This window comes from Desmodus rotundus, chromosome 9 (assembly GCF_022682495.2).
Source record: "Desmodus rotundus isolate HL8 chromosome 9, HLdesRot8A.1, whole genome shotgun sequence".
NCBI lineage: Eukaryota > Metazoa > Chordata > Mammalia > Chiroptera > Phyllostomidae > Desmodus > Desmodus rotundus.
Window position 1 is genome coordinate 97,088,186 of NC_071395.1, and position 15,135 is coordinate 97,103,320.

The window sequence follows — 15,135 nt, forward strand, 5'->3', positions numbered from 1 at the left end:
ATTTATTTATCTGTCAAGGCCTAGTTCAAACATTATCTCCGTAAGAAAGGATTAGGTGTCTTTCCTTTGAAATTCAACAGCCTACGTCTTACAACAATGCTTCCACTGTATTGGGACTGTTGGTATAGATGTCTGTATCCTCTACTGGATTCTAGGCTTCTGGTGGGCAGATTGTGTCTTACTATTGTCCTGTTGTCCAGCCCCAGCATAGTACTTGGCATCGTGGAAACTCAGTAAATGTTTGTTGATTGAAGGATGTAGCCAAGCACCGAAGTACGAAATATATACCAGGCTTCAAACTTAAAATATTCCTCAATTTTTAAGTCTTGCTAGTCCAGCTTTTAAGTCTTGCTAGTCAGTCAGTAGACCCAAGGAAATCAGTAAGAATTAGCTTTTCCCATCGTAGAGCTGCTGTCAATTTTAACTGCTCACAGGGTCAAGGCAGGGCCACCTCCTCAGCACAGGCTAGGCAGATTCTCAAGGGGCCACATCCCTGGACGGAGTTTCTAAGGGCTCACGATACTGCTTTTCCTTTTGTTTCTGCAACAGTATAAGTAGTGACCCTTGTCAGCCCCCAGGCACATGCTTTATTACTGTAAAAGAGTGTTACCCTGCCTTTATCCCAAGGATGGGGGAGTGCCAGCCCTCAAGCTGTGGAGGGGGAGTAGGCTCTGAATTGTATCTCTTTGCCTCAGCTGGACCCCTGCTCCTAGAGATCTCACAACATCCTCCCCTGCGACAGTCTCTGTCCCCGTAAGTAACTTCCCGAAGAAACACCTTGTGGGTCTGCCCCAGCCTGGTCTTTGTTCCAGGACACAAAGGGCTAAGCTCTTTATCATTTTGTCCTTGCTAGATCTATTCAGTGCTGGAATAGGCCCAAATGCAGTTTTCCATAGCTGGTTAGCAGGTTATTTATGATTCACTCAGGCCACTGGCAGGAACATGTTCAGTTTGCCAAATCTCAAATACTTCCATTGGGACAGGGATGACTTATACAAGTCAGACTGAAATACAGTGTAATACTTTATTCTATTATATTTTACATATTCCCATAATTTGCACCTTTTCAAACTTTATTAGAATTTCCCACGTCGTTAATACAATTTTCTGAGTTCCAACTGAATTTCCAACAGCCTTCTTTTTCTCAGAAATGCTTAGTGTATGTGTTGACCTTTTACTCTGGACCTATCTATGGAAGAAAGAAGTCCCTACTCATAAGAAACAAGTAAAAACTGCCTAGCATTTTTCTTAGAGGGGCTTAAGCCCACTATAGCAATTTCTTAGAAGTTCCTGTAGGTTTTATTAAATGCTTAGTGGGCTATGATAATCTTTCTCTTGCAAAAACTCCGATTACTTGGGGATAATATTCTAGCTAAGGTTCAGCAATATTATAAAAATTGTTGCGGGTGGTGCTGAAGTACAATAAGCATTGTACTAGAGTGTATTAAGTTCTTGCTACTGCCAACATTTTCTCCTGATCCCTAGAAAAGACTAATTGAAGTGTGAATGCCAATGGAACCAGGCCCAACCAAGTGGTCTTTTCTGGAATTTTACATGGTCTTCGTTAATTAGCTGGATCACCATTGATGTGGTAACAAAGGAGGACCAGGAGGATAAGAAGGTATGTTTTACTCTAGGAAGAAACATCTTAAAATTAGGAACTATTGAGACCCAGGCTTTGACCTATGACCTGGTTTTCTAGTATCTGATGGTCTTACACTGCATTTAGAATTAAGAAGTGTAAGCAGGTGAAAGAGCTAAGCACTGCCTGATTCTGTTACTATGCTAACAACATCTCTAGTTCTGTAAGTTCCTACAGTGTCTTTCTCTGTGTCCTAGGCAGTACTGCTTCAGGTGTGAACCTTGGGTTGTCAGCATCAGTATCAGCTGAGGCCTTGTTGGAAATGCAAATTATCCAGTCCCCTTCCCAGACCTCCTGACTTAGCCTCTCTGGGTAGGGCTCCAGGAATCTATTTTATTAGAAAGCTCTTCAAGTGATTCTTACGCACATTCAAGTTTGAAAAGCACTGTTCTAGGGTATCATACCCTAAAGTATGTTTTCTGTGATTTTTTAATAGGTGCCATGCCCAAAGTGGTCCCAGTCATTGTCAAATGAATTTGGAAAATGCTGGGTTAAACAAAGTTAAGCTTTGAATTCCCCCCCCCCCCTTGGGGGAGGGCAACTGGATTTTGCAGAACTTTTAATTTGTTACTCTACTGCTCACAATTCTCCATTGGATTCCCAGCACTCTTAAAGAAAATCCAAAATCCTTATCATGGCCTATGAGGTCCTGCTGGATCTGGCCCCTGTTTACTCTCTAATCTCATTTCCTGTCTCTGTAGCTCTTACTCATTACAAATACGCCACCTACAATGATGTCTTAGCTGAGCAACTCTTGAGTTAAGGCCTTTGCACTTACTGCCCCCTTTGTATGGAATCTCAGATCTCTGCTCAAATGTATTTTCTGCAGAGAGGCCTTCCCAGATCACCCAATACAAGATTGGAGCTCCTGTCACTTCACCCAAGTCCCTTACCCTGATTTATTTTTCTCCATAGCCCTCACTACTGTCTGACATTACAATATTATTTTTTGTTGATTGGTTTGCTATTTGTCTACCTCACTGGAATGTAAACTTCATGAAAAGTTTGTTCATTGCGTATTCTTCAGTACTTAGAATAGTGTCTGGCACATAGTAGATTATTTAATAAATATTTATTGATGAATTAACGGACAAATGAGCAGAGAGAGAAAATTGTGGAATAGAAAGGAACAACACTGGGACTAAGTGTGCCTGCCCAAGACAAGTACGTGAGCCTCTCGGAAAGCAGAAGAGAGAGGAAATGTGCAGGGCTTGGTTATCCAAAGCCTTAGGAGTCATATGCCATTATGATTGATGCTAAATCATGGACTGTTCCCACCAAAGCCACTGCAGCATGGGGAAGTGAATGTCATGTGTTTTTCATGTAGTTATGGAACAGTAATGACCATCCCACACAGAATGGACTCCTGGTTAGCTCTCCAATGAAGTGTTTTTCCTAGTGCTTTTCCCTGTTAATTGTCAATTATTTGTCCTTGGGAAATCATTCACTTTCTTGGCTTCAGATGTTATCGATAGACGCCGGTCAAATTTCTGTGTTTAGTACCCGACTTTCTCTCCTGTGTTGCTACTGGCAATTGGACTTGTCCACTCAGATGTCGAATTAGTACCTTGAAACTCAAGATATGCAGAGCTAAAAATACCACTTTTTCCCCAAACTGTTTTCTTCTCTGATTTCCATAGTTCTTGTGATGACAGCAATAATCTTACAGTCTTTGAGGCTGAAAACCATGGGGGTTCTCTAGAAGTCTCTAGATTCTACCTTTTGTCATTCTAACAGTTGCCCTGTCTTGCTGATTACTCCCAGTGTTTTTTACATCAGTACATAAAATATATTTTTGGTTTTGTTTCTATTCTAACACTGGGCTATTAATAAACTCTGAACTATTCCCCCACCCCTGCTTTTAATCCATCTAAAACAGGTTCTTCAGCTTGACTCCTAACGATACTGATTAATATGGTCACAACTTGTCCATATATCTTTAATGTCCCCTATTTCCTCACGTCTCTTCTCTGGTCTAGCCAAGCTGGACCATTTATTCTTTTCCTGACTGTTTCTGAGTTCTTATATTCTCATGTCTTCACTTACTCTCCTCCACCAGACAAGAAAGCTTTTCTTACTATCTCTGTTTATTAATATCCCGTCCATCCTTTAACACTGACATCAAATATCCTCTCCTCCAAGGCAGCTGATATCTTCTTTGAGAAAATGTGCATTCTTTTCTTATTTTAATATCACTTAATACTAATGATTTTGGCACATTCTACCTCATTCAATAATAATTTATATTCTTATTTTACTCCTACCTCTGTATTGAAAGCCCCATGAGGGCAGAGCCTTTGTTTTACTAATCTCTGCATTTCCACATTAGGCATCCGGTGTATATACTTAGTAACTTGAATTGAAATACCTTGATCCAAACTATATTTTGTAAGAGCAATACAGTTATATCATGGACTAATAATGTTCTTTGGGTGGGGAACTCATAAAATGGTCATATTCACATCCAGGCCTCTTGGGAGTGGTATGGCCAATCATTTGATACAGAAAAAGTACGGAAAGTGTAAGTGATTGCCACTGCCAAACAATAAGTGACTCAGGACTCTTCAAGTCCCATTCTGAAAGTCTGATTCAGACTTCTCTTAATAACTCTCCCTCCTCCGGAAAGTAACGATTGCTGTTCATCAGGTTTTGGGCATCTGAACCACTTGGAGCAGGGGAAACTGAGAGGCTCAACCCATTTATCCTCAAAGGAGAAATGCAGAACCAGATGCTCAAGTCTCAGAAGTGAGGCATTAGGCATTTGCCTCATCTGCTTCTAAATCTGGTGGCTGGGGAGCAATCCAAAGAGAGTCACTATCCCACCCACCTACTCACTCACTGTCCCACCAGTTTATCTGAACTGATGAAACTCTTGCTAATTGCCTCCTGTTGGCTTGTTACAAGACGAAACATGGGGGAGAGACAAAGTCTCCTTATTCACATTCTCAGTGGGCAACAGGGGTCTCTGCAAAAATAGGCAAGCTGGGGCCCAAGCCATTCATTTCTGAAAATCAGGACAAGATCTTTCACCATTCAGAATTCCGCTTTATAATCACAACATTGCATCCTGGGAGACCCTGTCAGCTTTTCAAACGGTATGCTAGAATTTTAGAGTCTATTTCATATCAGAGTCTTTTTGATAAATCGGCATGTTTTTTTCTCCAAAGTGACACACGTCTACATTTGAATTTCAGTATTTTTTTTCCCAGTTGGAGTGGGGGCAGGGAGGGAGGGGAGTTGGGGGAGAGAGAAAGAGAAAGAGAGAGAGGGAGAGAGGGAGATGCTTTTCCTGAAAACCTCAGTTCTTACATTTATGTTTTAAGAAAGCAAAGGGGAGGCAAGAAGTGCAGCCTGGTAACTGAACTTTCTGTTTAGAATTCCCTCCTCTCCATTGGGCCTTAGCTAGGTTTCAATAATTATTGCTCAGGCACATAGTCTTGGAGCTTTGCTTTCTCTCAGACTTGTACACAGTTCTAGGAAGGGTTGTTGCCAAAGCCATCATGTGATTTATTGACCCTCCACTGGGACAAGGGGGAACAGATATAACTTTGTGATTTTATTATAAGGAGGCTGGGTTAATATTTCTAGGTGAAACAAGCTACTATACCAAGTTCAAACATCTGAAGAGGGAGGTTAAGAAACCCTGAGTGTGGGGTGTAAGGATTATTCTGTCCTGGGGCTGTACAGACGTCGTCTGAGGCAGGGAGCAGGAGAAGAAAGGACACATTGTGACCCATTTCCAACACCTCCTGTGTGTAGAGGCGGAAGTTCCTTGCCTGCAGAGGGACACGCGCGGAGGAAAAATAGGAGAGTTACAACATGGCACTTACATAAACAACACCAAACTGGCATAAAACATCTAACAAAATTACACGACTTCAAGCTTGGAATTTTTATACAACATAAATATTAGGGTTCAGCCCATTTAATAATGCTATATAAAATCAAGATTTAAGGCAGTAATGTTCCACATAAACTCTGAAAACAACATTTATACTTCTTATAAAAGCAGAAAATGATTGCATTCTGTGGGCTTTTCAAAATGATGAATATAATTACATGAAGCAACAAAAATGGATTGAATTAAAAATCCACTAGTTTCAATTTAAGTTGGTTAAGGGGGAAAAATGTAGTTTCTGGCCAAGGACTGAGAAAATTTTACAAGAATAAAAAAAAATGTTGTATGCACTCTTAGGCAGTTAGGCAGCCTTCTCCCAACATGTATATGTAGCCCAAGAGTCACCAATGAAATATGAGCTGCTTCAAACCTGCTAAGCGCAAGAAACCCTTTAATAGTACCTACTGTCACAAGTAGACCTGGAGTTTTTTTTTTTCTCCTCCTGAGTACACAGCCAACCCTGGAATAGCTCAGTTGCTCCCATGGTGTCTTTATGGCATTTTGTGCAATTTAAATCTGTGTCGGTGCTGGCTGTTTGGACTAGCCTTGCAGTGTTAACTTAGAATCAGAGCAATAACCCAATGGAAGGACACTCTTGGAGCGTCTACTCTATCCCCCTGCCTCCATGGGTCAGGGGCCTATTCATGGTTGACTTTTAAAAAGAGAGAGTTACTCCTGTAACAGTCTTCCTGTTTATAGGCTAACCTTAGTTAATGTTATGTGTGTGTACAGAGATGGTACATATGTTGTCTGTGTTCCTGTGTGTGTGCTGAATGGGAGTAGAAGGTAACAGTAGGCAAAAAAAAAAAAAAAAAAAAAAAAAAGTAAAGAATTCAAGCTAATGTTACATCATGTTAACTTACTGGACAGAGCTAATTCAACTTTTACTATTTTCCATGCCAACAGCTTTTCTTGAAACTGCTTATTAGTGGAGGTTAGAGTTGTACTTTTTGATTTAGATAAGACATTAATTTTTACAGTAAATTCTCTGTGGAAAAATAGCACAGTATAACCTTGACCATTGGTATAAATTGTACTACCACCAGTCTTCTGTTCTTAGATACGTTACTTATACACCTAACTATACATTTATTTATTGATTCACTTATTTTCCTTGCTTCATGCTATCCTGAAGCTGAGACTTGGTATCTTTCCAGTGATTGGACTAGCCAATGATTTTTCCTTGCTTGACCGGATCACAGTAAAGTGGGGTCTAGGAACCTTGGAAGAAGTCACCACAGAGGAGCTAGAGAACAGGGGCAGAAGTGCTGTCTGTGTCTACCTGTAGGCATCAAATTCAAAATGTGCTTGTATGTGCAAAGTGTAATTTAAATATATGAAAATGAAATATATACATATATCTCCTCTTGTGCTTTATGTTACAATGCAGTTTCCATTAGCCATAAAAAGAAGATAAAAATGGTAAAGACTAGTACCTGGTGTAGAGGTATATTGATCTGCTTAAGGAGAGCTTTCACTGCCATCTGGAGCTCGTAGAAGAACAATTGCATGGGGCAGTCAGAAGTATGATCCACACTTTCCGTAGATTCAGAGCCAGAAAGCTTTTGGACCCATTCCCACTCCTCTCTGTATGTTGAGTCAAGTTAAAATTAGAATTATAACAAAAGTTCAGAACACAGCTCAGAACATTTTTATTGTATATGTCCAGAACCTGGATAACCAATTTTTGGTGGTTAAAACTAGATGCAATTTATGATGGTGGAACTTTTAGCCACCCAAATGGAGTTTTAAATGAGCTTTTTCTAATTTAAGCTTAGTTCACCTATCAAACCACCCAGACTTCAGGACAGCAGGCCTAGTTGGTATCAGTTTTCTTGATTTTTTGAGATTGGGGCTTTTAGATATTTAGTAATTATTTCCTGTCTTCATTTTTCTTTCCCTGAAGATCCTCTAAGTCCTAAGACCCTACATTTTACCACATGGGCATTTGCTGATTAATTCAACAATTAATTAACCACAGGATTCTTGTCCAACTCAGGCAACAAAACACATGGCACATTTCAACCCTGGCCTGTTGTAATGCCGGAGTCTGTTTTGGTTCCTTCCCCCTTCCAAAAGCTTGAGGAGAATCACAAACAGGAAAACCAGGCAATTCCAAAAAAAAGAAAAAAAGGACCCGGGGATACATATCATTGAATCCTTCCTCCTTTCAAACCAGTCATGCACGTCTTTATTCTGCATGCTCTAGAATCCTTCCTAATGACCTTTTCTGAATGTCACGCAGAAGGGAAGGGGAAAAAGGGTGGTGGGAAGAAAGCACATCTGGTTTATCCCCCAAAGGTTGCTCTTCAAAGGGGGCTTGAAAAGATCAAGGTAAATGCCTCTTGGGTGACATTGTTTCCGCAGGTATTTTAATAGGAGTCTCTAAACATATTCAGTTGGCCTGGTTTCTCCTCCTTCTAACTCTTCAGGGAACAGCAATATGCTCTCAGGAGCAGGCTAGAGAGGAAAGGAAAGCCCTCTCTGGGGATGGAAAGAGAGGAGGTGCTAACATATGTTCCCACTCTCATGAAACCCTCTGAGGGCTCTTCCCAAAGGGTTATCCCGCCTGGGCTCCGATCTGGGGTCAGAAAATGAAACTGGTTGTGACATGAGCTTTCCATCAGATACACTCTCTCTTAACCAACTGCCCTCTTAGGGAAGTTTCTCTTTTCAAGATATCTGTTTCATTTCAATTCCCACACTGGAAAAGACTGGAAAATTTACCCTTTGTCCCAATAAAAGAAAAATAAAAATTAAGTCCTACTTCAATCTGGGCTTGTATTAGCTTCATACATAATCGAAATCTTTGGGAACCTGCTTGGGAACTACTTTTCTCGCATCACTGGTACTGAATGAATGAGGGAGTTTTCACTAGCACAAGTGCACACCAAACCTGAAGGAGAGCACTGCTCAAATTGCGTATTTCAATTTAGAAAATAAATTACCAGTAGGAATGCCATGAAATATCTGCCACTAACTAATCAGTTTACTCTCCAAGGATGAGGGATATGGAACTGGCAGAGTGAAGGATACTGGAATCTCTTGTAAAAGTGAAACTTGGATCCTTGACAGGGGGAGATTAGATGGTATAATCACTAAAAGATAGGGTCTAAACCTTTAAGACACAAATCTAGAAAATGGATGAAAGTAACCATTGCTGAGTCAAACCACAAATGAGCCTTGTAACCTCTTGGGAAGGACCGATCACTTATGTTGATTGTAGAAGTGACCACCAGATGGCAGACTTAAAGTCTAGGTGTAGTTGATAAGTGGAAGAGAATATGGCAGCTAGTGAGTTCTTTGAAGAGAACATCGTCATCATCTCCTTCATTGTGATTAATTAGTATTTAATAAACATTGTGAGACACTGTAGTTAATAAACTTGCCAAAGTATTAAATGACTAAATAAGAGTCCCCTTTGGTTAAATAAATCCATAGATCTAACTAGAATTTGGGGATCTAATTTGTTCTCTGAAGCCCAAAAAACTCTGGGGAGTTCTTTTTCTTATCTATTCTTTCCTTTCCCTTAAAAAAAAGAAAACCTTCATGTTAACCACAATTTAGTAGACTTTCAGAGGCCTGCTAGAGGGCTAGATGTAGAGCTGAATCAGATTACCAAGATTGGGCAACTTTCCCAAAGCTAACAGAGTAATTCACCATAATGCCAAAGCATAGAGCAGTTTCCAGAAGCTCAGGCCTTGTTACTTCTCCTCTGCCCTAAAGAATCATAAAGAGTACAGAAAATATGAAAAGTCCCCAGGCCAGAGGGTTAGGGGTAGGTGGAGGTCCTTTAAGATTAAGGGGAAATCAATGTTCTACTAGAACCCATTTCCATAGTGATATTTTTAAAAAATGACTTATTAGGTTGTAAAGAAAAGATACTGGAAATAGCAATGTCGAAAGGAAAGGGCACCTATCCACTAACCAGTTGGGCACCAGTGGCTGAACCATGAAGAATATAGAGAGGGAAGTGAAAGGATAGTGCCCCCTTTAAATGGGCTCACTTCTTTCAGCCACACCATAAGCCCTCCTTATCCTAAAGTTCAACAGAGCTCTGCCTCTGCCCCAGTGTGCTGGCTCCTCAACTCGTCTCGCCACAGAAACTGTCCTGGAAAGTACGACTTCATTTTCCTCCCGACACATCACACCCATCACTCACGCCATTGTTTCATCACAAGGAAAATCCAAACTCCCCACAACTTACTTGGAAATGTTATTGTTTTCACGGACCTTCACATGGCAGAGAATGTTGGGTAACTTTTGGGTAACGAGAACTTTGATCTGATCCACAGAGCTACACAGCTTTAGATAGCCCAGGTACAATCCAGGAGGGAGACGTTGATAACTCCTTTTGTGGTAGGAGAGAATATCCTGTAGGGCGAAAACAAAACAAAACAAAACCCAAAAAACTCCTTGAAATGCAATCTCAAAACCTTTTTCTCGCTTAGGTGCGACATGTCACGAATTAAAGGAGCTGTAGAAGTAATTGGGTGAGACACCTTGGATGCCACCATGAAGACTGAGGACAGCCCGTCTTACCTTTAGGAGAATTGTCCTCCAAGACAGGTAATCTGTCATTAAAATATTCCGCATGCCTATTTTCCTCAGACTTCTGAGCTGCGGTAGATGTGTGTGCTGTGATTGGGAATGGAATAGTGGTGGAGAGAGATACTAAAGAAAAATAGAATTTAAAATCTCTGTCCTTGGAGGGCTTATTGTGTAGCTGGGGAGAAACAAATTTACAAGTGTAAAAGCTGACAAAGCAGTACTTGAAGCCTTATTACTTCAGGGTAATCGGTATCAGGAAGGGTCTGTTTTAAATGATACCACTTAAAATAGGATCAAAATTTTACAGTAAGTAGAAAAAAGATTTAATTGATTCTTTGTCTTGAATTGTCATATCAGTAGATTTATGTATTTTATTAATGTTTAAGTTGTAGTTATTTACTGATTCTCAAAATGAAGAGAGAATCAAGATTGATTCTTGTTTTGGCATAATTTTTTTTTGGCTGCATTGTTTGATAGCTGAAATGCTGTCTCTTGCATTTGACTTTCACAATGAAGAGGCTACTTTTTGCAAGAGTTTGTGAGTTTCATATATTTTTCCTAGAATTTAAAAAATTCTTGATATTCAAGACTTTCTCTTATAAAATCCTTGGTTTTTTACTTTCTTCACTTGTGAACTGGTCTGCTACTTAATTGTGATTAGCTTTGCATGTGATTTGATTAGGTCTCTCCATCATTATCATGAGCTTCACAAAATTCTGTATCTTTTACAAGATTTTAAAATTTACCTTGTGATAGATTTGCATTTATTGTCACATCGTAATATTCCACAGGCAGCAGAGACTGAATGAAGTTGATGTAACAGCCAGTGCCAGCCTAGTTAAGCCCAGAGGGATGTGTGCGTAGAATCTTGTTTTACATGTGGTCAGTTCTCTAGTGGACTATTTAGGTTGTGACTTTAGCTCCCCTATGTGACTGCAGTAACTCAGATAACAAATAATTGTAAATACAGTCCCCCCACCATTTCAGTACGTATGACTTTTTCAACATTTGGGCAGTGTAGGGGGTGAAACACAGTTAAGAGTGATGAGTCAAGTGACTGACTGTAGGGGAGGATTCCTTATTTTCAAAGGGGATAAGAAAACTGGGAATCAACTCTACCACTAAATGCAGGGAAGGAGAAGAAGAAAACAAACATTATACTTGTGTGGAATTCTATATGGAACAGAGAGATACTGAAGCCTCCCTTGGCCACTACGCTCTGAAGGAGTAATCCCGCCTCTGCAGAACTAATGATCTGCAACGTCTATCGAATGTGTGCTATTGGGCGTCGTCTCCTTTGGCCCGTCCTCTACCAAGCATATTGAATCCCAAGCACTCCGGGAGACTTCAGGGCTTCAGGTGTCCTTACACGATTACTGCTTCTCAAGAGGTCAAGAAGATCAGCAGATAAATGACCACAATACACTGCAATCGGTTTTATAATAGAGACAGCGTAGGCATACAGAGGTAGGAGCACTTACGTTTCTCTTTTTTTATGGTCTTTTTTGGGACTAGACTATGAAGTTAATGGTGTTGCTGTGTTTTTTATTGTTTTGTGTCCTTGGTGTACCAAGTGCTAATTCTGTATATAACAGGTACACACCATGTGGAAATCAGGGCACTTCCCTGAAACAGAACATATGAGAATAGCAGAGAAGGGACAAAATAAGAATGGCCACAGTTGGGGTCACAAATGGTCACTAACTAGTATGTACAGAAAAGCAAAGGCTAAGTAACTTTTAAGATATTTGGTGAAAAAGAAATAGACTAGAAAAAAATCTGATTTCATGTTTTGATCAATAGTAAGGAATTCTTATTAATATCAGGAGATTGATACAGCATAACTTTTAATGTCTTTTATCCTCCCTCAGAACAGATCACAGGTGAGCAGTTGACTAGAGGAGCTTTAGTCAAGGTGAAATTTTGAGAAATGAACAGGTAACTGAAGAGAGACATGGTTAATGAGAGAGGAAAAATGGAAATATTCAGATGAGCAGAATTTGATGATGTGCACCCCAGGGGTAGTTGCCGTACCAGCAGATGTGTCCACAAACCCGCAGGTCATTATTTCTGAGAAGTGATGAAGGACTAGAAAGTCCCCAAAGACTAGAAAAGGGCAAATGTGCCTATCTTTGGAGTAGGAAAGGGAGGAGCACGGGATGAGCCTAGTAATTAAAGACTGCCAACTTATTGATCTGCGGGAAAAATGAGAAAGAACCATTGAACTAACAATTTGCAATCGCTCCGGAAATCCTGGGGCACTAAATAGGAGTCAGCATCATTTTGCGAAGGGCAAGTCATACAGACAATTTTAATTGATAATGGTAAAGAACAGGATCCACGGACTGGGGAGAAGCCTCCAGTATAATCTGTTTACTAGATAATCTGGAAAAGTAGAATCTTTACCATGTCACTTTAATAAGCTGACTACCTGGGTTGAAGATTTGCGAATACTGGAAATGGTGTGGGAATAGTACACATATTGAGTGACGACTCAGTAAGGACTAGTCCTGGGGGGCAGGCTTTTCAGCTTATTTATTGACATTCTAAACAAATAAATGAAAAAATGTGTATCAAATTTGTGGGTCCAAAATTTGGTGCGGTTTTGATTTTTTTGGAAAATAATGATAAAGCTTTGAATGACTATGCATTGGAAAAATAAGCCTATCATAATTAGGGTTGGAACTTAATAAGAAAATGTGCTTGTAAAGACCCAAACCTAAGTACAAATATAGGATGGGTGTAAGTATGAGAAAAAACATGTGGCGGTGAGCATTGACCGCAAATAGAATGTGAGCTGGGAACATACTGTGGTTATGTAAAAACCGACACCATTCTGGGATGGAGTAATTTACTCTTTCATTCATTTTTTTTTTAAAAAAGACCGTTGCTGAGCATCTACTATGTGTTTTCCTGTCTTTACATAGTCATTTAATCCTTCATTAGTAAGACTGTTTTGGGGCCTGAGAAATGCATGGGAAGAGAAAGAGGCTGTCCCATTCACATAACCTGGGGTACACTAGAAAGGCCCCCTAAACCAAGTCAAATGCCTGTGGGTTTATATATTGCCTCATTTGACCACTAAACAACATTTCTAGTCTGCTTCCTCTATGGCTCCTTTTCATCTCTTATCTCCAGCCAGGATGGAGCCCCTTTTCACTCCCCACGTACGCCCTAATCTCTTTTTTAATTTTTTTTGTTGGTTTATAAATTCACTCATTCTACCAACTTTTATTGAGCACCTACTACATAATCAGGCATTGTGCTAGGATATTAATGACATGAAGATGAATAAGACATGGTCCTACCTTTCATGGAACTCACACTTCAGTATATGAGAGCTACGTGTAAGCAAGTTTTCCTAACCCGGGGTGATGAAGGCCATGAGAAAAATGTGTAAAGTTTGTTGTGTACCCAAGAGAGGGTGAAATCTACTTTTCTAGCTTCTGCCTCATTTCTTTTTACCATGCCCTGTATTTAATTCTGTTTAACTCCTTCCTTTCCTCCCTCCTCCTTTCTTCCTTGCTTCCTCCCTCCTTCCCACTCTCCTCCTCCTCCTCCACATTTTCTTTTCCTCTCCTTCCTCCATCTGTCCCTCCCCCATCTCTTTCTCTCTCTTTTTTCTCCACTTGGTGAACTTAACTCACCTTTCATGCCTCAGCCAAATGTCACCTCTTCTACAATGCCTTCCCTGATATTTCCAGGTAGAATTAATAGCTGCTTTGTCTATGTTTCCATAGTACGCTGTTTATGCTGCTATCAGGCTCTGGTTTAATTCTGCCTTGTATTACCTTGATTTGTTTACAAGTCTGTCTCCCTCCCTTGACTGAACTCCTTGAGACCAGGGACCTTGACTTACTCATTTGTTTTTCCTATAGCATCTAGAAGAGTTCCTGGCACCTACTTGGTGCTGAAAAAGATGTTTATTAAATGTGAAGTCAGAGGCCCAGAGGGAGTGGGGTCTGGTGCTGGGCCTCTGGGAGAGAACATGCTGTGCTGGTGCAGTAAGCAGGAAGGATATATCCCACCGCTCTTCACTGGTCAGAGATCTGCCTAAGAGCTTGTTAGAAGAAGGATACATACTGTAGTTGCTTTTCCAGTAACTACAGGGGTTTTGTTTTTGCTGGGTAGGGGATGGAAGCTGAATTGTCCAGGGATAGCAGAGGTGACAAAACGGTGGCTGGTGGCCTTTGTGGGCCAGCCCACCATCACTGGACTGCAAAGAATTTAAATTTTCTGAATTACTTTTTAACTTTTAAAAATAAAAAAATTTTATGCAAGACTCTGGACTTTCAGCTTTTCTTTAAACACTGGAAAATAGTTTAGCATTGGGACTACTTCATTCTACTGCAATTAGCTGAGGTTGAATAGGGCTATTATTTAAATGAGACAAGTGATCTCCAGATTACTGTAGTTTCTGCTACTTCTACTATTTTTTATTCACATACCATAAAATTTGCCTTCCTAATGTGTGAAATTTAGTGGTTTTTACTATATTCACAAAGTTGTGCAGCTATCACTAATATCTAATTCCAGACCATTTTTATCACCCTCCCCCATAAAAAAAAATCTTTGCACTCATTAGCTAATCATTCCCAATCCCTTCTCTACCCATTTGTGAAACCACTGACATACTTTCTGTCTCTAGGGATTTACCTGTTCTGGACATTTCATATAAATGGAATTGTGCAGTATGTGGCATTTTGTGTCTGCTTCTTTCACTGAGCACAATGTTTCCAAGGTTCATTCCTGTCATAGCATAGATCAGTAGCTCATTAATTTGTATGGCTAAATAATAGCCCGTTATATGGATATACCTCTTTTGTTTATTCATTCATCAGTTGTGGACGTTTGGGTGTTTCCATTCTGGCTACTGTGAATAATTCTGCTATGAAAATCAGTGAACAAGTTTATTGTGAAACCAATTGTTTCTTATATCCAGTCTACTTGGCTCATTTCATTAGTCTTCCTGATTCCAGTAGTGTTTGAACCCCATGTTAGAGGCTGCTTGGAAGTAAAGGAAAAGGAATGTGCTAGGAAAAAA

The 15,135-nt window shown here is 40.1% G+C and overlaps 1 protein-coding gene across 1 annotated transcript in view; it reads right to left on the bottom strand.

Moving 5' to 3' along the window:
• The window catches only part of ANKFN1 (ankyrin repeat and fibronectin type III domain containing 1), a 297,585-nt gene that overhangs the window by 25,648 nt on the left and 256,802 nt on the right, over positions 1 to 15,135 (bottom strand). The window contains exons 15-17 of the mRNA XM_024573255.3: positions 9,748 to 9,914; positions 6,977 to 7,127; positions 5,250 to 5,418 (exon numbers count right to left, since the gene is read on the bottom strand). Coding sequence (XP_024429023.2) covers positions 5,250 to 5,418; positions 6,977 to 7,127; positions 9,748 to 9,914 — 487 coding nt within the window. The remainder of the gene's footprint in view (positions 1 to 5,249; positions 5,419 to 6,976; positions 7,128 to 9,747; positions 9,915 to 15,135) is intronic.